The following is a 24,937-nucleotide window of genomic DNA, read 5'->3' on the forward strand; positions in this document are numbered from 1 at the left end:
TGACTCAAAATGACACTATCTTGGGTCTCAGCTTCATCATTCGTGAAATTAAAAGGTCAGCCTGCAAGACTAAAGATCCTTCAGTGTCCCAGCCATCCAAAGCCGAGACCTCAGAAACCCTGGGCCTGAACAAACAATCCTGCAAGCCTTCTGGCCTTTTCTCGGATCCTCTTTCCCACCAGTACGCATTACATGGCCTCCTAAAGAAATATGTGACTGCTGTCACTTTTCGCAGATAATTGGAGAGGAGGTGCCCAGCATAGATGACCCCAAAGTTGGCAGTACTTTCAGGCTTTAGGTATCAGGCGCGTCACCGACCTGTAAAATTTCTCCTCTCTGTCCTTGCTCGCCTGCAAATCCTGACCCCCGACCTCACTGCGGAGCAATCTCCTAAGAGACGGCTTCCCGCGTCGCCTCTGCGCGGAGGAGGCGTGGAGCAGAGGGCGCGGGAGCAGAGCACGCTGCGGCCACGCTCCCCGCGCAGAGCCGGGAGGGAGGGGCGGTGGGGGCTGGGGGGCCGGGCAGCACCAGAGGCGGCGCGCGGGGCTCGCGGCGGCTCAGTCTCTTCCCGAGCCCAGCCCCGGCCGGTGAGAGCGGCGGCGAGCGCGAGCCGGAGCCGGAGCCCGGGCCTCGGAGCGAGGAGGCAGAGGGCCGGAGAAGGCGGAGGACCGGAGCGACGGGCCGCGTTCTGGACCCCGTCGTGTTCGCGTCCTCCTGGCGGATCCCGGTAAGTGCGGGCGGCCGAGCCCGGGCCAGCCGCCAGGCTTGGTGGCCGCAGTGGTCGTTGTCCCCGGGTCCCGGTTGCGCCCATTCCGCTGCTGCGCTGCAGGCTCACAGGTGGCTCCGCGGTGGACATGGGTGCCCCAGGCCCCGAAAGGAGTTAGCTAACTCTCTTCCCTCTGGGGCGCGGTTTCCAAGCCCCTGTTTCTCCCACCCCAACCGCCCCTGCTCCCGGCTCGGGCCTACAGTCGGGGAGACTCGAAGAGGGGCGCTCCCCTTCCCCAGCCACCTACCAGTGTTTGGGAAGATGCCCCAAGCCCCTCCCCAAGCTGAATCCCAGTTCCTGGCTCGCTGGTGGGGCGTCTGTCCTTTAGTTTTATTTTCCTATTAACCCTCCCGGGAAAGTTTGAGACCACACAAGGCAAAGTTGGGGCGCAGCTGAGGGTGCACTTCGCCGGCGGAGGCAGCTCTAGTGGAGTGGAGCGGTGGGTTTGCTGGTCGAGCTTGGCTGGGGCTGGAGCTGATAGCGCACCCTGGGAGTTGAGCCGGTCCCTGCCGTTTGCCCCGGCCAGCATTGTGACGATCCCCGGAGCGCAGTGAGTCGCTTAATCGTTCACGCTAAGCATAGACATCTGCCAGCCAGCCAGAAATCTCTGATGGGTTAGGTTTATCTCAGGAGTAACAGCGTCTCAGCCTGATTTTACTTGTGCTCCCTCTGCAAACCTGAGTTCCAGCTAATCTCTGTAACTAGCGTGTGTTTAATTAGCTTAGTTTACACTTGAGATGATCTCAGCGAATGTCTCTAAAATGAAATCGTTGGTTCAAGAAAAAAACCAAAACCAAAACCAAAAAAAACACCAGTGCAGTGTTTTTCAAGAAAATTTAAAAGGGGAAACTTCGGAATATCAACTGTCACTTCTGGATATTTTACTCTTCTCTTCTGTAAAAGAATGAAAACTGCTTGGGTATCTAACCTACTAGAGAGTAGAGTGTTGGGGGCTATTTTTGGTAGATTTTGTAAACAGAGGTCTTACTGCAGCTTGCATATTATTTATGAAATACACATTTGATCTTTTCAAATAGCCTTCTTGTTAGGAGTTGTTTGATTTACTAAGTTGTTTAAAATATGACTAAAGGTTGTTTTTTTTAAAATAAGCTTTAGCTGAAAACAATGTCTTGATGTTTAAGGAAGACAGTTTGTTCATGTCATCAGAACATTATTTAGTAAACAAATTTTTAAAGGGCTACTTTTCTGCATCTGATCTAGGAGAGGCTTTTCATGAAAAAAAAAAAAGATCCTGAGATCTTTATGTATACAGGAAAAGAGTGCTACCTGCTCCAATACTCAACCCTCCCCAAGTGATAGATTAAGTCAGAAAAGTGTGCCTGCAGCTGGAATTATATAATTGCACCAAAAGAAAATACAGTGAATAATTGTTGGTTGTCAAATAGGTAGATAATTCTAAAGGAAGTGGTATCTTTTTTTAGCACTGGGAATTTATTTACATGATTTGAGGTGGGCTAAACATAGATTTTCATCTACATCTATAAAATTTTTATTCTTAACATAGTCTACATCTAATACTGGATTTACCAAAATGTTTGCCTTTGTACATTCATTATCATAAGTGTCTAATATGTGTTGCATCCCACTCTTAATGCTTCGTGTATTTTAACTCATCTTATCCTCAATTGAATGCTTGGTGGTAAGCGGCTATAATTGTCCTAATTTTTAAAACAGAGAAACTGAGGCACAATAGAATTAAGTAACTTACCCAAGGTCATACAGCCATAGAACAGGACTTTTTCATATGTGCAAAGTTCTTTTGTAAAAAAAAAAAAACATGATTTACTTATCCTTGTGTTTATTTTTATTTAAGCATAAATGTTGAAAATATTTCCTGTGAAGCATAAGAACCTGTGATTGTGGAAGCACCCCCACAAGCACCATTAACTGTCAAGGGAGGAAAAGTATGAAAGAGGCATCCAGTTGATTCTACAATTTGAAGACCACCGCATCCTCCAGAGTATCCAGGATGGATCTGCACCGAAGCACCACCGTCACTTTCCTTGAGAAATGGTGTTCTGATAGGTCACCATCTGGCTGCAGGAGACATTATAATATCAGGAAAAAACTGAAGTTAATTCGAATCTTAGGCCTTTTCATGGGCCTGGTAGCCATTAGCACTGTCCCATTTTCAATCAGTGCCTTTTCTGAGACAGAGACACAGAGCCCAGGAGAGGCCAGTGGTGCCAGTGGCCCTAGGGTAGCACACAGTTACCATCAGAGAACTCTCCTAGATTTAAATGACAATATTCAAGACTACACTCCACAGCCACCTCTTTCTCAGGAAGGCAAATCTGAGAACAGTACTGCAGATCATGCCCAAGGAGACTACCCAAGAGACATCTTTTCCCTCGAGCAGCGCAGAAAGGGCGCCATCATTCTCCATGTCATTGGAATGATCTATATGTTCATAGCCTTAGCCATTGTCTGCGATGAGTTCTTTGTTCCTTCTTTGACTGTCATCACTGAGAAGCTGGGCATCTCTGATGATGTGGCTGGAGCCACCTTTATGGCTGCCGGGGGCTCGGCCCCAGAACTTTTCACATCTCTCATAGGGGTGTTTATTGCTCACAGCAATGTTGGCATTGGCACAATTGTGGGCTCAGCGGTGTTCAATATCCTCTTTGTCATTGGCATGTGTGCTCTGTTTTCTAGAGAAATCTTAAACCTGACATGGTGGCCACTCTTTCGGGATGTGTCCTTTTACATCATTGACTTGATCATGCTGATCATATTTTTCCTGGATAATTTTATCATGTGGTGGGAAAGCTTGCTTCTCTTGACAGCTTACTTTGGCTATGTGGTTTTCATGAAATTCAACGTCCAAGTAGAAAGATGGGTGAAGCAAATGATAAATCGCAACAAGGTCGTCAAGGTGACAGCACCAGAGGCCCAAGCAAAGGTTGGTGGTTGTGGTTGTTTATTGAATGTTCTTCTTGACCATAGCTCTGAATTATGTTTTTGAGATCTACTTTTTTTTTTAATGGGATGGTGTTTGGGGCTGTAATGGAGAGCAGATTGTTTTCTGCAGTTCTTGGATGGCCAGACTAACGTAACCATGGGAAGAACAACTGGAGGGTATTCTGGGGAATGTCTAGTAAGTTCTCAAGCTACTTGCCTCAGAGTAAAGTAAACATAGGTTACATAAGCTTCACAGAGCAGACTCAGCAGTTACTTGTCTCTCATTTTCTGAAGGTAGGCATAATGATTTTGTGAACAGTCTGATTTTCATGGGAAAGTGTGCATGTGCCTTGTAAGTTGCAGGGCTTTTTTTTTTTTTATATATAATGGACATGTGACAGTTATCAAGAATGCTCTCTTTAAAGATGCTTAGAGAAGAAAGTTTATTTCGGTCACCAGAGCTATACCTTTAAGTCAGCAGCCTAGATCCTCTCAGGACTGGTCATCTGAGTGGATCACGGCCATGCTTCTTGGTCCACACAATGATACGTGAGACCTTGACCAGGAACTGATCAGGATCTGTAAAAGAGAATCATAGGAAGCCCTGCCGCCTGCCTCTGGAGCTCGATGGCTCATTTTGCACACCATGATAAACATGACCCCAAATATTTTTTATAGTAGAATTTGAGGGAGTTTTAATGACAGTAGTGGCCATCCTGCTACTGACGTAGGAAGCAAATGGGTAATGAGCTTGGAAAAAACTGATCTGCAAAAACAGAAATTAATTTTTTAAGATAATCAATGGGCAACATCAATAAAATTTTATATTAAGTCAGGTAATGCAGTTCTGATTTTTTTCCTAACATTGGAAGGTCATCTCTGAATGTGATTTTAAACAGAAAACCAAAATACCTATGCAGACTCTTCATACTAACACCTGGGAAAATTCTCATGTATGCAAAAAACAGATGTTGAGTGAAGGGTGAGATGTTTTGTCCAGAATGAAAGAAAATGATATTAATTTAGCATAATTCCTTTATGTTCAAGTTTGATGACCATCCATCATTTCTGTAGCAGCCTTGAAATGGAAGCAAAGCACAGCTGATAAACCCACTAGTAATAGTTCTGTTTATTCAAAAGAGAAGTGTTTCATACTGTGTGTTTTCTAACATTTCACTTAATGTATGGTGGTTTGTTAGAAACTGTAGCAAAAAAAAAAAAGTCATGGTAAATAAGCTCTCAGCTATCCTTGAAGACATAGACACGGTCATCACTGAAGCCCCCTCCCTGATCTAATTTTGTAGCCAAAAGGATGATCCCTCAAGCTGTCTCCTCAAGCCTGACTGCCAGTTTGAGTGGTTTGTATTAGTCTATGTGTTTATTTGAATTAGAATGCTGAGCAATTGCCAAGGGAAAGGCGTATTTTTTAGAGGAAAGGGAATAATTTGGTGGCTTATAAATATCCCAGGCACATCAAGGATAAAAAGTCTTCTTAAGAACTCAATACTTTTTCGTTTTGTTATGCCACAGTGAAACTTCATTAATACAGACTCGGCTAAAGGTTATGTTGGCAATAAGTATGAAACAGAAACTTGCAGAGCAGTTCAATGGTATATTGAAGATTGCAAGGGGATTTATTCTGATGGTGGCGGGGCAGGGGTGGGAGGAGCAGATTTTGTGCATTTAGTAATAACTTTTTAAATATGGTTTACAGACAGTATTTAATCAATTATAAGTCACTCATTAAATCAGCTCTTGGAAGATTTTTTTGTACTGTTTTAGATGACTGTCATGTCATTTTCATAATAATTTAAAACTCAATAACTTAGGCTGATATCCCTTAACAGTTGTTATTCATATCCATAATTTTTGCAGTGCTTAATGGTGTGCATTTTTAAAATTTGGGAATTCTGAATTTACATAATGAGAAAGGAAAGATTATATTTATGACTGTATCTCCTGTTTCTGATTTACCCCAAAAATATGTTAATTGCATTATTTTCCTTTGAGCACCAGATAGCTTTAGTTTATTCCATTTAATCATTATCATTTATTTTGGCATTCTATTACTAGATTGAACTATAAATTATCATGGGACCAGAATTTTTTTTAAACATAGCTATGTGTTGTTTGGCATTCCTCAAAAATGTTAGAACACAGATGTTTTTAGGTGGCATTGTGCATAATGATGTGTGATTTCCTTTAGGAAATTTCACCTTACCAATTTCATTTTTGAATTACTGTTGGAAAAAAATTTTTTCAGCAGTTGATCTTCATCAGATGCCTGATTTCAGAATCTTACAGAGATTTTGCTCTCTAAGCACTGAACGTAAGGTGTCCCAAGGAAGGATAAGTCCTTGAGCATGGCTGTCTCCTCTGATCTGCGAAGTTGCTTTCTGGCTGTATACGCCACCTTACCTACCAAAGTCAGTGCTTCTGTAATATCATCAGAACACTGAGAAAAAGGACCCTAAGCCAAAGGCAGCCGTTGATGGAGTCTTCATAGAGAGAAATGTACTATACAAGATTTCAAGAAGCAAAGTACTAAACACATTTTTAGACAGAACTACCTCATTGTCTTATTTGCACAGTTATGGAGCAGGGGAGTATGGGAAAGTAGAGGAAACATGTTTTATATATTTTTATACTAGTCATCAATGGTTCTTGCTAAAAATTCATCAATTCTGCTGGGCTGTAGGCAATGAAATATCTTTTAAACTACTTGGTTCATAGACAAGTTGAAAGTCTTAATTTGGTTCCATTGTTGATGGTGGAGCATAGAAAAATAGAAAATGTGAACATTTTTCTCATAGTTAAAGCAATAGTTTCCCACTTTATTTAACTGTTACACCTTGTATATGGTTTTTTATTTGATATTATTATTATTATTATTATTATTTCCTTTAGTGATATTATTATCCTTTTAAAAATGTCATGTAGTCATGACTTGGTAAAGAGACTCTGGGCTTTGATTCAGGGAAAAAAGATTTTCACCCAGGTGTGTAATAAGCCCTGTGACCTCAGGGAAGTCACATAAACTCTCTGAACCTCAGTTCACTAATTTGGAAAATGAAAATAATAATACCTACTTCGTAAAGTTGGGAAAATTATTAAATGAAGAAATGAATGGTAAGCAGCTAACGTAGTCCTTGGCAAATGTGGGTTGTTCACTAAGTGTTAGTTCCCTTCCTTTCATCTTTCATTCTTAATTTATCCCGATTTGCTTTTCATTTATTTCAAATTTGAGAATTTCAAAACATTTCTTGAAGATTTTAATTCATGCCAGTCAATCATTGAGTTAAGCAGGCCATTATCTCCCTTAGGGGTGTATGATGTTTGTCATATTGTAATACTTACAAGCCAAGTTCATATACAGTGAATATATACACAGAAGATATTATTACAAACTCCAAGAAAACCTTCAAATGCCTTTGTTGTCCTGAAGTTTTATTTGTAGAATTTTGTTTGAAGTAAGTAGGCCATTGACTTGGGTTTGGAAATATCTATGCTAAGCAGAGATTTTTGTTTTAAGGATATTTTTATTTATAAGTGATTGGGACTCACTTCTAAAAACCTCCCCATAGCTGGTTAGGAATTAATTTGAATCCTGCAGGATGGGAAGCAGTGGAGTTTCAGGGCATCTGGCGTGTTTTGCTGTGTGCCTGGCCCAGCTCCTGAGGTCCGTTGATCTGCTATGGTGTTAAGGCTGTCATTGGCCTAGAAAGCAGCTGTCCATGGTATTTAACTTCTTCTTAGACTTGGCACTGTAATCTGACAGCAAGTCAGCCCAGTTCAAATGAAGGGAATGGTCTAAATAAAGATGCTTAAAGCTGGATAGTTGAAGGCAGGCTACTTAGTTTTAGGTGTGCCTTGCTTTATTCATTTTGTGTGTTCGTGAAAAGTTGTTTGTCAACAGAGTGTTTGCAATGCAATTTGTTATTAATATTCATGGAAAAATTGAAACGGGAACCATGTTATAAATATTCCTTATAAAGTAAAGTTCCTCTGGCAAAATGCTAATAATTATATAAATACAATGTGTAGTCCCAAGCTTGCTTAAGGCGCAGAATGTAAGTTCAATCTTTGTTCCCTCTCCATACCTAGTAGGTAAACAGTAAAATTTGCCAATTAATGTACGAATTTCAAGGAAGGTAAGGTAAGATTATCCTTACAATGAATAAAAGGATATTATTAATTGACAGACTTAGAAACTCTCTCAAAAGAAAGAAAATATAGGCATTAAAATTCTTAACTGTGTAGATACCTGTGATTGTAGTATTCTTTTGAATTCCTGGACCCAATTCCAACATGGGTAGGGGTGGGAGATGCTTCCCATATACCACCAAAAAATTCTCAGACACCAGCAGGGTGTCCAAGAATTTAACTCAGTTCTAACACTGTCTACCCAAAGATAGCATCGGATTCCACAGGTTAAGAGTTCAATCCTGCAAGACTGTGCCCCCCACTACCCCCACTTCAGACGCAAGTCACAAGCCCAGGTTGTTACCTGTACTTCCGGCTATAAGTCAGAGATTCCAATGACCCCCTCCTCAGGCTCAATTAATTTGCTAGAGCATCTCACAAAACTCAGAGAAACATTTTACTTGCTAGATCACTGGTTCATTATAAAAGCATATAACTCAGGAGCAGCCAGCTGGAAGATATGCATAGGGTGAGGCATGGGGAAAGTTCATGGAGCCTCCATGCCCTCTCCAGGCTTGCCACTCTCTCAGTACCTCCATGTGTTCACCCTATCCAGAAGCGCTCCGAACTCTGTCATTTGAGGGGGTTTTATGGAGGCTTCATTACATAGGTATGGTTGATCAAATCATTGGCCATGGGCAAATTGATTTGACCTCTAGCACCTCTCTCCTCCCCCGAGGCCTGGGTTGGGGCGGGAGGGTGGTGGGTAGTTCCAACCCCTTTAATCACACAGTTAGTGCCATTAGCAACCAGCCGCCTTCCTTAGGTACTTTCCAAAAGTCACCTCGTTACCATAACAAAAGATACCTTTATTCCTCGCAACACAGGAAATCCCAGGGGTCTTGAGAACCTTGAGCCAGGAATTGTGAATGAAGACCAAATATGTATGAGAATTATATTCTGATCATCTGAATGACCAAGTATATATTTCTTATAAATCACAGTATCACAAGTGTGTTTGTTGATCTAGGAATACAGTATGGTGCTATTTTCCTTGTTTTGTTTCCCTCTACTTTTGTTAAAAGCAAACCCTTCAGTTATTGAATATGGTTCAGAGAGTCAAGGAGGCACTTTGAGAGACTCAGAAAGCCTAGTGGATTTCAGTACACAGAGGTCAGATTGTCCTTGGCTCTTCCCCTTGCTGCTGTGGCTTCTCCAGCAAGAGTGGACCTAAATGTGAATCCTTGTGGCAGTGTTGAGAGCAAGAAATTATCACATCTCTTCCTCTCTCCTTTTCCCCTCCTCTATCTCCATTTCGTTCTCCTTTTTTTTTTTTTTTTTTTTTTTGGTAGCACTAGGTAATTTGTATTTTAACTGTAACAAGGAATGAGATTGTTATGTTAAGCTGCTCTCTGGCAGTGGAGGGGGGAAGTACATCTCCAGTGTGGATTTGACTGGTTTAGTTTTTCCACTCTTTCATTTTAAACCTTCTTTTGTTTTAAATAAGTCTCTAGTAAATAGGATATAGCAGCATGTTGTTTAATTCAGTTTGACAATCATTATCTTTTACCTGCAAAGTTTAGTTTATTTATACTGATTGTGATAACTATTACATTTGGATTCGTTTCTATCACCCTATTTTATACTTTCTGTTTGTTCTGATCTTTCTGTTTCTTTTTATGATTCTTTCTTGCCTTTTTTGTTTTGGATTAATTTTTTCCCCGAAATCTTCTTTTCCCATTAATAGTTTGGAATTTATACATCCTATTTCTATTTGAGTGTTTACCCTAAAAATTTTAATGTGTATATTTAATTCAACAGAGTATAAAATTAATTAATATCTTTACACTCCTGCTGAACAACCTAAGGGCCTTAGAACATTTTAATTCAATTACCTCTTCCCATTGTATATGATTTGAAGTCTACAATTGAAGTTTTACCTTGATGTTTTATAACGGCATTATTGAAGTATGATCTTCACTTTTTTAACCCTATGAATTAGACATTTCGTTATACCATCAATGTTTTTAGATGTATCTACATTTTTGCCAGTTTTTTCCTTTCTCATTTCTTTTCTCACATCAGACCATTTTTCTATGATTTTTTTTCTTATACTGGCTTACATTCTTTATAAGTTCCTTTACCAAGAATCTGTTAATAGTCTATGCTCCTGATTTTCATTTGCTTAGAGATCGATTTTACTTCTGTTCTTGAAGGATAGTTTTGGTGGGTAGAAAATTTTCTCATTCCACTTTGAAATTATAATAATAATAGTTCCACTGTCTCTGACTTCCATTTTTGCTGTTGAAAAGACTGCTATTGGTGTGAATAGTGCTCCTTTGTAATATGTTTGTCTTTTCTCCTGATTGCTTTTAAGATTTTCTGTTTGTTTCTGGCATTCAGTGTTTTTCTTATGCTTTGCCAGGTGTGGTTTTCTCACTTATTTACCCCTTATTTGGGATTCAGTAGACTTTCTGAATTTGAGGATTAGTGCCTACCACCAGTTGTGCCTCTACCTCATTCTTCCCCTAATGTTCTAAAATTCTGATTGGATATATATTGTACTGTCTCAGCCTGTCCTCCATGTCTTTTAACTACTCATCTTTTTCTGTGTTCCTCATCTGATCATTTCTTTATATCTGCCTTCTACTTTTTAAATTTCTCTTCGATTTTGTCTAATCTGGTCCAGAAATTAGCTGTTTAGTTTCTAATTTTAATTCTATTTTTCATTTCTAGAGGTTTCTTGCGGCTCTTTTTCACCCCCTGTCAAGTTGATTTTCATTGAACTTTACCTGTAGGGTGTCACTGAGGCCTGAGTTCTAAATGTCTTCCAACAGAGTAGACTTTATTTGCTCTTCTGTCAAGTGCCTGTGAGTCCAACCAACCTGGAACCATTCTAACCAAAATGTTGGACTTTTTCTACTCAGGTAGTGTGTGAATTCAGACTCCAAACCCATGGGTGAGCCTGTGGTTAGAAATTCTTAAGGGAGACTTTTCCTTGCGTTTTCTTTTTCAGTATCACTTAAAACCAAGACCAAAATAGGCGCATTCTACTATTTCCCTTTGCTAAGCAGATTTTTTTTTTCCTTATCCACCCACTAAGTGTCAGTCCTTCAGGATTTCTAGCTTACTGGGAGTCGAGGTCCCTAAAATTCCTCCTTCCTATCTAGCCTCATGTTTGTAGCTTCCGTAGTCCTAGTCTCTAGCCACCCCAGCATAGCAGATATCTCAGAGACAAAGCAACACAGACCCCTCTGGATTTGTACTTAGTTGGTGTTCTGGGTTCTAAGTAATCCCTACTTCCTCACTAACATAGTTGGATAATTCTGAAATATATTAAAAAATATATTACCTAACACTTTGAGATATGTAGACTGAAAATGGCTTCTCTGAATGCTTAATCCATCAGATTGCTTGCTGAAAAAATATGTTTCAGACTACTTTGGATTTGTCAAATGACAGTGCATATAACAAAGGATGTTAGCATGTATTTCAATTGTACACTTTCAGAATGTTTGCTACACCCTGACCATTGTAATAAAGCTCCCATCAGCAGATCCTACCAATGGCAAATTTTGAGTCAAATCAGATCTAAGAGGCAATTCTAACAGAAAGTTATATGGGGCCACTTTAAATTGTAGATTTGCCTTTTAAGCAATATTTTTACCATATACTGAAAGTCTATAAAACCACATCAAAATACAAAAAAGAAAATTTAAAATAGTCTGTAATCTTTCCATTGCACCAAAAAAAAATCTGTGCACATTTTTGCATGTATTCTTCAAGACTTTTCACATACACACACACACACACACACACACACTCACACATACACACACATGCACATACATATCTATAAATAAGTTGGAATGATATTAGATATACACAACTTTAAACTTTTATTGACCATATGCCATTTGAATAGTTTTTAACTTAGTTAATTATGGGCATTTCTTCATATCATTAAATGTTTTTCTAAAATATTATTCATTGTTTAGCACTATCATTAAATAGAAAGTCATTTTCATGTTATATTTCACTACTATTAAAAATGCTATAACTAACAGCCTTACACATGAATTTCTGATTTTGGAGAAGCCGAAATTCTGGATCAAAGTATATGAGCTTTTTAAAGTTTCTGCTATATTGCTACATCCTTGATAATGTTGACTATTGTAATTTTAATAGTTTCCAGTTTCATAGGTGAAACAGCATTTCATTGTTTTCATTTGCGTTTCTTTGAGAGGTTGAAAAATACATTTTTTGAGAATTAAATTTTTCATTTATAGGTTGTCAGTTTCCTTTGTGTCCTTTGTGTCAATTTTAAAGTTTGCTGTGATGACTCAAAGATCTCTTACAAACATATGCAGAGAATCACTAACTTTAGCTTTCATCTCTCCCCACATTTCCACACCTAAATCAAGGCAGGAGGTTTTTGCAGTTTTTGTTTTAAACGATGAGTTATTCTGAAGAAGGAGGCCTCGTGACCTAGGAGTTAAGGAATGAGGTTCCCAGGGACTGGGATGTGTCCCAGCCATGTGACCTTTGTGGATCCTGTACCTCCTAGGACCCCTGCCTCCAAATCTGGAAAATGGGAGATTTGACCCACATGACCTAAAAGATTACTTTCAGCTTGTCATTTCTGTCCTCAGAGGCTCTCATAATTACAATGTGGCATACGCTAATCAGGTCAAAGTAACAGTCTAACACGTTTACTGAAAACAAAAGACCAGATTCTAACCATTCCCACAGCACCAAACACTTTTCCTAACTTAGCTTGCATGTAGTACTTTCACTCAAATGATTTAATTGACTTGGCTAAACAGTAATTTTAGCTCAAGCATGCCGTGGGAAGTAGTTCTTCCAGGCAGACAGGAGAACAACTTGCACGGGAGAGGATGGTTTAAAGTTTACTGCAGGACTCTACACCCCCTCAGCTTTGTGGCTTTGGGCAGTGGAAACCCTCCGTGGCAGCTGAATGTGTGTCCCTGGACCGCTGGTCTCTGCTGGTCTCTCCAAAGTCAAGAGAAAAAAGAGATCTGAAAACTGATCTCATGGTTAATACCAAGTCTTTACCACATCACCACTCAGAAATAGATCCTATCTCTACCTGCAGATCAAGAATCTGAGGACCAGAAAACAGAAATGATTGCCTAAGGCCCAAATTTAGTGGTATTAAACTGAATTTGAACTTGGGCCTGTCTGGCTCCTAAATGCGTGCTAGTTCTCATAGTGCTTCCCACTGGACAGCTGGGAATAAAGACAAAGCAAACCTTCCAAATGAGATGCACATTTCATATTAGACTCAGTAAAGTCAATGACTTTCAAATATTTTTTAACCATGACCCCTGCTAAGAAATATATTTCAAATCTCAACCCAGTATATATACACACACGTACCTACACATACATATGTATGTTTACATATAAAATAAATAAAATCTGCTCGAGACATTTATATTTCTTATATTTTTCTATTCTATTAGAAATGCTAGTTTCAACCCTAAAATAATTTTACAACCCACTAATGAGCTGTGACCTGAGTTTTACAATACACTGTGTTAAGAAATTCCCTTTTCATCCTTCTTGCTCTTACCAGGATTGCCCTGTAAGCCTGTGCTAGCTTACTGCACAAGGGCATCTATCTGGTCAAGGGGGTGAACAGGGACAGAAATCCAGACATCAGTCTACTGGGCAAGCTGTGTGTCTGGTGTAGGAATGCAGCTGCCCAGAGAAATAGGTGCCTTTTCTTAATTCCACAAAGGTGCCCTTTAAGCTGGGAGTGGCTTTGCTTCTTACGCTCTCTGGCTCCGACATAGACTGATTGCAGGGTCAGAAAAGTGCAGATCAAAGCATGATGTGCTCTCTGAGGCTTGACTTATCCTTGGTTCCCAATGAGCTTGTCATTGAGTGGGAAAGAAATGTGGTTGAAATAGGGAGGTAAGAAGCAGAGCCCTGACAAGAAGACTGATGCTGCATTTCAATTAGGTTGGTTACCTTTTAGGTTGGATTTGTAAACCAAATGATGCAGACACGGTTCTTGTCCTGGTCAAAAGTGATGATTTTGGAAAGGGTCTGGGCACCAGGCTTTATTAAGGCCTTGTTTACGGCCTTCAAGGATGCACTCAGAATCCTTCTTTGACAGAAACTGGGCCTGGAGAGATGGAGTCCCTTTCATCCCACCCACTGGCTGTCTTTTCCTGGTCCAGGCACTTTCCCTCAAGTGTCTTCTCTGAAAATGAAGGGGCTAGTGTATCTACAGAGTCCCCACTAGCTCTGAAAATTCTGTGCTTCTCTGGTAATGGGACACAAACAAGTATATGTCTGTAATTATGGGCTGCCCAGTAGAAGGGGTGGTCAGGTAATGAAGCCCTGAATTGATCTCCTTCCAAGTACTTTGCCAATTAAGAAGTCCAATTAAAGGGGATTAGTTCCTTCGGAGGGATAACAAGGGCTTCTTTACCCGTCCATAGGACCTTCTTGAAAAGGGTCAAGGTTTCCGGTGCTCTATAAGTAACTTTCTCTTTTCCTACTTGATGGACATTGAGCTGAGCAAGCAGGTTACAGGTAGAAATACTGGTTTCCCCTTCGGCAGCCCAGTCCTCCCACTTAAACTGTCATCTGTTGCCCTAACCACTCAAGCAGGCTGAGCCAGTTTCATTTTTCCCTGCCACCTGAGAGCAATGAAAAAGATGTCGAACCACTTCTGTTATTTTAGGCGTATGGTAGGCACTGAGCATTGGCACTTTGCAGGAACCTGTGACTGTTTTCTGAGAGGGAGGCTGACGGTTAAGGGTTAACACAATAGAATTATAATTCAAGCCTGGGATAGAGTGTGACCCTCTTGGCTGTGTGATCTTGGGCAAGTTACTGAACCTCTCTGGGCTAATTTTTGTTTATTCATAAATTAAAAAGAAAATAGCCTTCCCTGATAGGGAGGCTGAATTTCGATGCAATTGCACAGGAAAAGTGATTAGCAGAATACAGTCCCACATACCCACATATATTCTATTCCTTGTTTCTTTACCTCTGAGTCCCTCCCATGTGCTATTACCCTACCCTCCCCAAGTCCTTTTTCAGGACCTCACCTCACTCCCTAGGCCCTCTTCTCTCTGCCTCCCATGCAGCCAGATGAAGGTACAGTTCTCCAACTAATCCTCAACTAATAGTCAAATCCTCCGTGTTCGGACTTGAACCTGCTTTCCCTCTGTTCTTGCAGAGGATTAAGAGAGAAGCAGTTTCCCTGTTATGAGACTGAACCTCACTCAAGTATGAAATTCTCTCGAGCCCTCCTGTCACTGCCCTGTAAATGTATTTACTCTTTTCTTACATATGTTATCAATATTTAATCTTAGCCTGTCACATCTCCATCCAGTCATGGCTGGGCCTTATGTTGATTTGCCAGCATCAGTTTTTATTGCCTTGAATTCAGTCACTCCCCTTGACTCAGGGACTAACCGCACATGCAGTATTTGGTGTTTGGCTTGGTACCAAGGGTAGAAAGGAAAAGGGCACTGAATGCCCTTCGAGAAGTTGATAATGGTGGTGGTGAGTGTTCATGATAAAAAGTCTGGGCCTGAATCAATCATAAAATATAGTGGCTTATAAACTAAAGTCAAGTGGCAAACAAGTTTCTGATTTAAGAAACAGAATCCGGTAGACATTCTCCAGTCCCCTCAGGTTGCAGGTGTGAGCATCAGGGCAGGTAAAGGCCCTTAATTCTAAAAGCCAGATCACTCCAGCTGTGGCCTCGAAATAGCTCTCTTTACCTTCTAGCATTATATAGTGTTTCTCTCTATTGACTTTTTTATAGCAGTTTTTTTGAGATATGATTCACTCAATAGAATTCCCCCGAAGTGTGCAGTTCACTGGTTTTTCATATATTCAGAGTTGTAACGCCATCACCACTCATTTTAGAATGTGTTCATCACCTCCAAAAAGAAACCCTGTATCTGTTAATAGTCACTCCTCATTCCTTTTTCTACCCCTGTCCCTGGTAGCCCCAATCTCCTTTCAGTTGCTAGAGATTGCCTATTGTGGACATTTCCTATGAATAGTATCACCCAATATGTGGCCTCTTGTGTCTGGCTTCTTTCACTTAGCATGTTTTCAAGGTTCATCCATGTTGTTGCCTTTTTATGGCCAAATATTCCACTGTATGAATACACCATAGTTTGTTGATTCATTCATCAGTTGATGGACACTTGGGTTACTTCCACTTTGGGGCCTTCATGAACAATGCTGCTATGAACATTTGCTTACAAGTTTTTGTATGAATATGTATTTTCAGTTCTCTTCGGTACATACTTAGGAGTAGAATTGCTGGGCTGTATGCTCACTGTATGTTTAACATTTTAGGGAACTGCCAAACTGTTTTCCAAAGTGGCTGTACCGTTTGGCATTCCTACCAGCAATGTGTGAAGGTTCCAATTTTTCTACATCTTTGCTAACATTTGCTATTATGTGTCTGATTATGCCCATCCTAGTGGAGGTGAAGTAGTATCTCATCATGATTTTGATTTGCATTTCCTTGAAGGATGCTGATGTTGAACATCTTTTCATGAGTTTATTGGCCATTTGTATATCTTCTTTGAGAAATGTCTTCATGTTTGCCTGCTTAAAAACTGGGTTATTTGCCTTATTGTTAAGAATTCTTTATATGTTCTGGATGCAAGTTCCTTTCCATATATATGATTTGCAAATATGTTCTCCTTTTCTGTGGAGTAAGGAATAATCTCCTTAGATGGGCAGTTCCTAGACTGGGAACCCCCAGGTCTCCAAGCTGTTCCATATTGTTCTCTAGGCATCCTTCTATCTAGAGTGATTTGGAATCTCTGGATCAACCCTAAAGCTGCCTCTTTCCTTGAGTTGGTCTTGGGAAAAAATTGATCCCCTTGAAGCTAAGGACTGGAGGAAGACTTAGGGGTTGTTTGAGGTCCAGGACTTGTTGCTTATAGCGAATGTGGGAACGGGAGTCTACTTGAACATCAGACCCAGGATATCTGTTGTCTGGGTGCTCCATCACCCTTTTTCACCCCCTCTCAATTCTTCTCTGTATTACCTAAGAGAGTTTCTTGTCATCGAACCCCCTTCCCAACTTACTGTCCAAAAGCCTTGCCAGGAAAGCAGTAGGGCCACAGCCCTTCACTCCCAGATGTGAACTTTGCCGATGTTGCCATCTGGACTTTGGCACTTAACTTTATACATCTTGGTTGTGGGCCAGTCCTGCCCATCCATGCCCGCTGCCCCAAAACAGCCTTTCCCACTCCGGGTTCTAGGAACATCTGCATTCATTTTGAGCAAAGCTTTGCAAGTGTATGAAGCCACACGTAGTGAATAATAACAATACCAGTAATGATCTAGTCTGACATTGTCTAGCATAAATAGTAATTGCACAAACCTGATTAACGAGCACACTCGGAGGGAAAAGAGAGCTCAGCCATGCACTCCTGCTGTGTACAAAAATGTGCAATTGGTTCAGATCTCCAGTGATTTCCAGGGGGTTCAGGAAACAATCGTCTCTCTCGCTGCTAGCTTGCTCCAGCCGCACAGTAACGTGTGGCGTGGTAGACGGAGGTTTGGGGCCCTGAACAAGAGGCTGATTTATTTAAATAAGTTCAGATGTGCCAGGCTGCTCGTTTGATGCCTACTTTGGAGGGCCATTACAAATCTGCTGTTTTCTGCTGCCTATTATTTTAAGTCCAATTAAGTGGATAGCCACAAATAACTCTGACCTTGAGAGTCTCAGCGAAGGTGAGAAGTGAGAACAGGCTTAGGAAACATATGTTTTGGCGTCTTAATGCTCTGCAAGTCACACACACTTAAGGAAAATAAATAGAACAGGACAAGATAGTGTTGTGCTTTAGGAGGAAGCGTTTAAATGCCCTGGGAAGTAGCACCACATGCTTCACTGGTGCGTAGTCATAAACTGTGCTAAAAATTCATCTAACTCTATCTCATTTCGCTGTGTGGCTCTGAGAGACCAGCCCCAGATGAGCGGTATTGCCGGTGACGTTCAGCACATAATCACCCTGGGTTGGCATCTTCGCCAGACACCTCTCCTGAGGGCTGCTTCCTTCCTCTCGGCAGCCCCAATACATGCTTTTGGTTATTTGCTTTTAGTAAAACAGTGCTGAGAGTATCATACCACCATTTCAGTTCAGTTTCTTGCAAATGTGGATCACAAAACAAACCTGCAGTTGAATAGCTCGTTTTAGATATTATCAGTGTGGGGCTTCTTATTTAAATTCTTAAAGTCCTAGAATTGGGTTATAGAGGTTTAAAGAGGTTTTTCTTTAAGCCACCTGCAAAAATCATATTAAGTATTTTGTGATGTGCTACGAGCTCCCCTTCTCTCTTTTTAATCTTAACCTAACCAGTCCAGGACTAAAAGATGCTTGTCTGAGAATCTTACTGACTCACTAGATGGTCATTGTGAAGTTTTCATTTCTATACACCTATTTTTAAATATTTTATGTTTCTACTACCTCACTAAATGCTCCAACATTTCATGAGTTGTATGCATTGATCTGTCCCCAATTTTTTACGTCAAGAAATGGGAGCAGATGGCTTTTCCCACGTCTCATGAGATAGTGTGATAATTAATGAGGTGATGGGAATGGACCACTGTCTGAGCCCACATTCGAGTGAAACCGCAGACACGAACACAGTGGCAGTGCTGAATGAGAACATTAGAAAATGGGATCAGAATGATTTCAAACACATTTTTAGTGTAGGGTTCAAATGAATTGTCTTTATAGAAAGGATTGCTCTCATGTGAATCTCCTGAAATATATTCATGGAGCCAGCTTGAGAGATTAAAGTGCTTTCTGGCAATCTCTATTTGTGGATGTTTGCAGTCCCATAAACTTGGAAGTCCAGTATCCAGACGTCCAGAACAGAACCATGATTCAAAGTCTATGCCAGAAGATCCGTGTTCTAAATTTCAGACACTCAATCATACAGCAACTTCTGGAGACTCTTTATAAGAGTCTGTTTACTTATATCATATACAAAATTCAAGCAAATCAGGCTGCCTGGTTTTCCAGGCCCTAAAGAATTTAGACACAGCAAATGTGATCTCTATGGGGTGTGGGATGGGCAGAGTTCTGAGTTGGGGCAGACCCTTGTGTGCACACTGATAGCCAGGTATGCTACTGGCCTATTCAGTGTCTTTAAGCAGGTTAAAGAAAACTCCCTGCTCTGAGCAGACCAATTAGAAAAGGCACACACACACCCTTCAAGTGTAGACAGCTCCAGAGGTGCAGGACGTGATGAGCGGAAGACATGTTTGTGCAAAGAGAAAGGCGCCATCTCCTGTGGGTGTGCTGATGCAGTGCCCACCAGGACTCATGTCGTGGTGGGGAACAGCTGGTCCACTTACCCCTCCACCGTGCACCTCTGGGCAGTGCACACACACACAGTGTGTGCTGCTACCCCATAGATCACATCGGTAAGACAGCCAGTGTCAACAAGAGACCAGATAAACGATAAAACCATACACAAATAGATCTGTCTGGGGTAACTGCAGGTTCAAAACACAGTACCTCACCTTCTCATGGCACCTGTGGACTTGAAAATGATGTGGCAATTAACGTTGATAATAATCCACAGAAACACTGAGAGCCTGAATTGTGTTCAGTGTGCCTTGTGCTAGAGGCAGTGGAGCTGCTGAGACAGGCTGTAGGATGGAGAGGAATGACCTCCATGATTGCATAATGGGTGACATGGCCCAGGCTGGTGATGACAGTGGCCTGGCCGGGGTGGTCACAACAGAGGCAGTGAGAAGTGATCCAAGTCTGGACCTCTTTTTGAAGGTAATGCAAAAAGCATTTGCTGATGGATTAGATGCAGGGTGCAATAAAGAGAGGAAAATCAAAGGTGATACCGAGATTTTTGACATAAGTAACTGGATGAGTGGAATCCATTAGTTGAGATGGGGAGACTTCAGGGGAGCAGGTTTCAAGTCAAAGATAGGAGTTAAATTTTGGATTTAAGTTTGGGACCTAAATGGTTACACATCTAAATGGGGGTGTTGAGTAGGCAGTTGGAGATGAGTCTGGAACTCAGAGTAGAAATGAAATACAAGTTCAGAAATCATGAGACTCTCGGTGGTATGTAAAGCCGTGGGACTGAATGATGTCACCCGGGACTGAGTGTAGATGAAGAGCAGAGATTGTGAAGGCCTGAGTCCAAGGTTTACAGCATTGAGACAGAAGGAAAACAAGGAGGAGACAGCAAAGGAGCCCAAGGAGTGGCAGCTACTGAGGAGGGAAGGAAACCTGGAGAACGAGGAAGCCAGGTGAAGCAAGCACCTGAGAGAAAAGGGAGTGATTGTGTCAGGTGGTGACCAAGTAGTGTGAGGACAGAGAATTGAACATCAGATTTAGCCATGGTCATGGTCATGGTCATGGGTGATTTAACAAGACCGGTTTTGGTGGAGTGGGTGGGGTGAAAACCAAGGTAAAGTGGGTTCAAGGAATGGGAGAATGGAAATTAGAGATACCTGCAAAGGGGAACAAACAATGGGTACAACCCCGGGGACAATGTAGGGTCTTTTTTTTTTAATTTTTGAGAAAGTGCTGGGGAGTGAACCCAGAGTCTCGTGCATGCTGAGTATGTGTTCTACTACTGAGCGATTCCCCCCATCCCAAGAGTTTTTGTAAGTGGAAGAAATAATAGCACATTTGTGTGGTAATGGGGATGACACAACCAAGTGGGAAGATGCGATGGCGCACAGAGGGGAGAATTGTTGCAGCAGAGTCCCTGAGTTAGTGGGGAAGGGATGGGAGATTCTGGGTGCAAATGGAAGGGCTGGCTTGGATGAGCACCACCTAGTAAGGGTGAAGCCAGGTAATGGCACCGCTGCAGGTAATGGATGAGTGTGTTAGAGGGATTTGTGCAAGTTCTCTTTTTGTTTCTGTTTCCACAGTAAAATCAGAAGCAACAGATTTCCAAAATTCGATTGAAAAGTGCTCTGATGAGTAATAAAAATCATCTGTCGATCACCTCGACATTCAACAAAATGATGTTGTGTGGCTCAGAATGAATTACAAAAATCTGTCCTGCTTGGGAAGCCAAGAAGCAGAGTGATAAACATTAACTCATCTTATCTTAACAGACCACATTATTTTTTTGACAACAGGATATAGCAGGGCATTTATCTGCAATTCAGTGGCCTAAAGGGTAACTTTCTTACTCCCTCAGGAGTTTATGGTTTATGGTACATGGTGTATGGTAGAAACATAGAAGTCAGCGAAATATAACCTTCGACAGGACCGGAGTTTATTTTGTTCACACGTGAATCCCTACTACCTAGAAGAGTACCTGGCAAATAGTAGGTGCTCAGTAAACAATTACTGGATGAATGATTGATGCCAAAACAAGGGCAACCCAAGTATTTTTGCACTTAAAAAGATAGTTGCCAATTATTTTAAGTGATCCGTTTCCACATTCTCAATTTTCATCTTTCAAGTGAGAGTGTCCATATGGCAACGTTGCTGCCTTTTTTCTCCCAACACTTTATTCTTGAGAACTGCCTGCAGAATATTACTTATAGCTCTGTTTTTATGGGATAATTTCAGAGGCGTTTACTCCATAAATTCACTTTGCAGTTGAAAAGCCAGCAGAATCTCTGTGCAGAATGAAAATCTGCTCTCTGATCTTATCTGGTCCAATCTCATTATTAAATGGTTATGGAGATCATAGAGTTGAATGGGTAAAATGCCGGGCACCATCTGTTGGCGAGTTGGACACCTACACTGGGAAGCCAGATCTGGTCGTGGAATTTCAAAACAAGGTCCTCTGGTATTTAAGTTATGCCAACTTGCTACCATGTGGCAGGCATAGTGAGAATCAGGAGCTACGGAGAAGTCTTGTGCTTTGTATTCCAGGTCTGGGTGCCTATTGTAGTTGTCTTTTGTTTGATATCCTTTATAAACAGTAGGATCTCAAAGGAAGCTCATTGTTCTTGATTTCCCTTTGGTTGGCAAGATGAGCATTTTGACATAAATCAATAGGCTGCATCCCGAATGCTGTGCAATCTTGACACAAAATGCTGTGCGAGCACTTTTTGCACTCTTGTCTCAGGAGCCTCAGAGGAAAGGTGCATTGCAGGGTGGGGTGAGCTATTGAGTCAAGGAGAAGAGATGATTTTACCTTGGTAGAACCAGAGGATGTATTATAGTTCCAACTAGCCTGATCAGCAGGAATTATCGACAGACCCCAGTGATTGATGAATAAAATAAATTTTCCTGAAGTATTGAATTGTAGTGCTCTTTAAGAGCAATCACCTTCCTTACTAAAAACAAACCAAACCTGACAAGGGTCTCCCTCCCCTTGGGCCCTCGCGTGCACAACCCAACCCCACTGAACAACCTGAAAGATATAAACTACTCCCATGGGATCTTCTGGTTCCCAAGGCCAACAGAGGGGAACTAGTCTCTCTTGTTCCTTTTTAGCAAGGAGAATTTATTTTCCAAGGAATGTTATATTTTAACTCTTAGGTTTGTTTGGTTTTTAATTAAAGGCTAATGGAAACAAACAAGGGAAGATCAGAATTTCATATGAAATGGTCCCAATTGCAGATTCCAGTACAGCTTTCTGACTCTGCCATCAGGTTATTTATGGTTGTTCTTACCCGCCCCCTTCCAGAAGAGGGCTCAGGTCATATTCATGAGGACAAACAAAGGGTGATGGGAACTGGGGTTGATGGGCCCTGCCTGTATCTGTCTTCTTCACCTGCCTAGTTCAGGCAAAAGGCTGGACTTCTTGTCTGTGGGCACATCATAGGTTCTTTTCTTTCATGCTCTGTAAATGAGTTCTTCCTGTTTGATGTGGAAATTACCTTAACATAGACTCAGTAGTGAAATCTCTTAAGTTTCCCTGATTGGTATGTCTAGATCTTTGTTAAGGTCTTTACTTGGTTGTATGTGATTTTAAGACTAGGAAATTCCAGTGGCTTATTGGGGTATTTTGGATGTTTATTTTAGTTCTGAGCTTCACCTTTTCTTCAAGCTAGTTCTTAACTATCCAGGAGATATTTCTGTTTTGCATCTGTTTTCTAACAGAGAAAAAAATAACCTTTTAGAATTTTAGGTGATTATTATTTAAAGCAAGAAGAAGAGGAAAGAGAGGAGGAGAAACAGAAGAAACCAAATAAAAGAAATTGCTTTAGAAGTTTTTCCTTTCCTCTTTGTAACTAAATTTATGAATCAGTGAAATTTTCTAAGTATTGATAACTTTTTTTTTAATGCAGCCATATATTTTGCTGCGATGCTTCGTTCATCCAAAACTCTCAAATTTATCAACATAGAGTGTGCAAAACTCAGGCCAGACCGCATGCTTGGCTCTCAGGGTACAGAGATAAATGAGATACAACCCTTGCCCTCAAGGAATTCCCAGGTTACCATCATTTGGCCAGTCAGTTGTTTCCAATGTGAGTTGACAAACTGAACACACTGACTCCAGAATTTTGAGGTAAGCATTTCTGTTTTTTAGAGGCTGTAGTGGAAGCCTGGGGCATGGATTCCAAGCTCTAGTTTTGTGCATTTCTGATTGCACAGAAATGCCATTGCCCACTCCCCCCGAAGTCTCCCCTGAAGTTGAGCATTTCCTAGGAGGATACTAGAAATATGGCCTCCTTCTGCATGAAATGAGCAGACTTAGGTTAAGACCTCTTTCAAAGCACATAGTCTGAAATAAAACCAGATGAAATCTGGTTTTCTAGTTGCAGAATCATCTGGAACTCTAGTGTAATCTTTAGTGCTTACCAGAGGTGAAATTCGTTGTCACATAATAACATGGTTGCCCAAGCTGAGAACCTCTCTGAGCCATACTGTGCCGAGACTCCTGACCTGTGGAAACTGAGAGGGAATAAATGGATGTTGTTGTAAGCCTCGATGCTTATGGTAATTTGTTATACAGCAGTAGAAAGCTAATCCACCCACGATAGCAACGTGATATAAATAGCTATCCAAAAGTGTTGGAATATCAATAGCTAAGCTTTGAGTATTTTCAAAGAATCACCATAGAATATTTAAACCCATGATTTTCCTCTTGTTGGAGTCCCTTTGGAATTTTCTTTTTCTCTTCACTTCTATAGTTTAAAAAAAAAGGCTCCTCTGCAGAAGGACGTATCCATTTGTTTATGGATTTGTGCATCAAGTATTTATTATGTATCAACTATGTATGTGCCTGGCACTCAGTTGGGCATTTGGAGATAAAATATGACTGAAACATGGTCAGTGCACACCAGGAGCTCACACAGACATGAAAGCAGATCATTGCACACAGTCTGGATGCTCAAGTTTGAAGGTTATAGCTGATGACACCGGGCACCGGAAGCAGATAGCATTTACCTCCGTGAATTTGCCACGGGCAGGAGCCTGGCTATCAGCCCAGTGGACTCATAACCCTGATTGTAATGGCCCATTGCAAAGGACTTGTCTCTCAGAGGTGGACTTGTATTGCCCAAGCTCATTGTGACTGCTGTCTATTAATACAAATCCAATTAGAGCCCATTAAAATACAATGAGAGCTATATCTCTAAAATCGAAAGGAAAGCCCAAATCAGCAAATCAGAACCTTATTATGCCTCAGTAGACAAGTACATGGAAAACCAAATTATCATAATCAGGGTGACAATCTATTAATTTACAATGAGGAATTAAACTGTCAAGCTGACGGGCCTGACCAGCACATGGACTCTGTCTAGATAACAAAATGGGAAGCCAGATGATAGCATCACTGTGGACTCAAGAAGTGTGGCTTTGCCAAAATGCTTGACAGACTGTCACCACAGCAGGGATGACCTTACTGAGGAAAGAGGGACACTTGCTCAGCCAAGATTTCCTCTACCCTTGAGAGCCCTTGGACAGACCTGGCCAGCTCTGTCTCATTGCTGCACTTAGGTCTCTTGGCTGTATTTCCATACCTGACCACCTGTTTACACGGTATCTCCATGACAGAGTACGGTATAGACTCTAATGTTTCCACTTAGTCAATTGTCATCACTTTTCAGTTCACCTTATTTATGGTTACTTTCTTTTCAATTTGGGATAGTCCTATACTCTTTATTCTAAACTACATTCCAGACGGTCCTCTGGG

At 41.2% G+C, this 24,937-nt stretch overlaps 1 protein-coding gene across 6 annotated transcripts in view; it reads left to right on the plus strand.

Annotated features, from left to right (window-relative positions):
- Positions 1-624: 624 nt before the first annotated feature.
- SLC24A2 (solute carrier family 24 member 2) overlaps positions 625-24,937 on the plus strand; it is a 221,112-nt gene continuing 196,799 nt past the window's right edge. For 3 of the 6 annotated variants that reach the window (XR_012071914.1, XM_072959338.1, XM_072959342.1), the window contains exons 1-2: positions 1,378-1,463; positions 2,601-3,689. Coding sequence is in view for 5 of the 6 variants with exons in the window: in XM_072959338.1 (XP_072815439.1) it covers positions 2,757-3,689 (933 nt within the window). In the remaining variant the exon portion in view is untranslated. The other 3 variants (XM_031677005.2, XM_072959341.1, XM_072959339.1) reach the window with 3 other exon arrangements.

The sequence above is a fragment of the Vicugna pacos genome, chromosome 4 (genome assembly GCF_048564905.1).
Source record: "Vicugna pacos chromosome 4, VicPac4, whole genome shotgun sequence".
NCBI lineage: Eukaryota > Metazoa > Chordata > Mammalia > Artiodactyla > Camelidae > Vicugna > Vicugna pacos.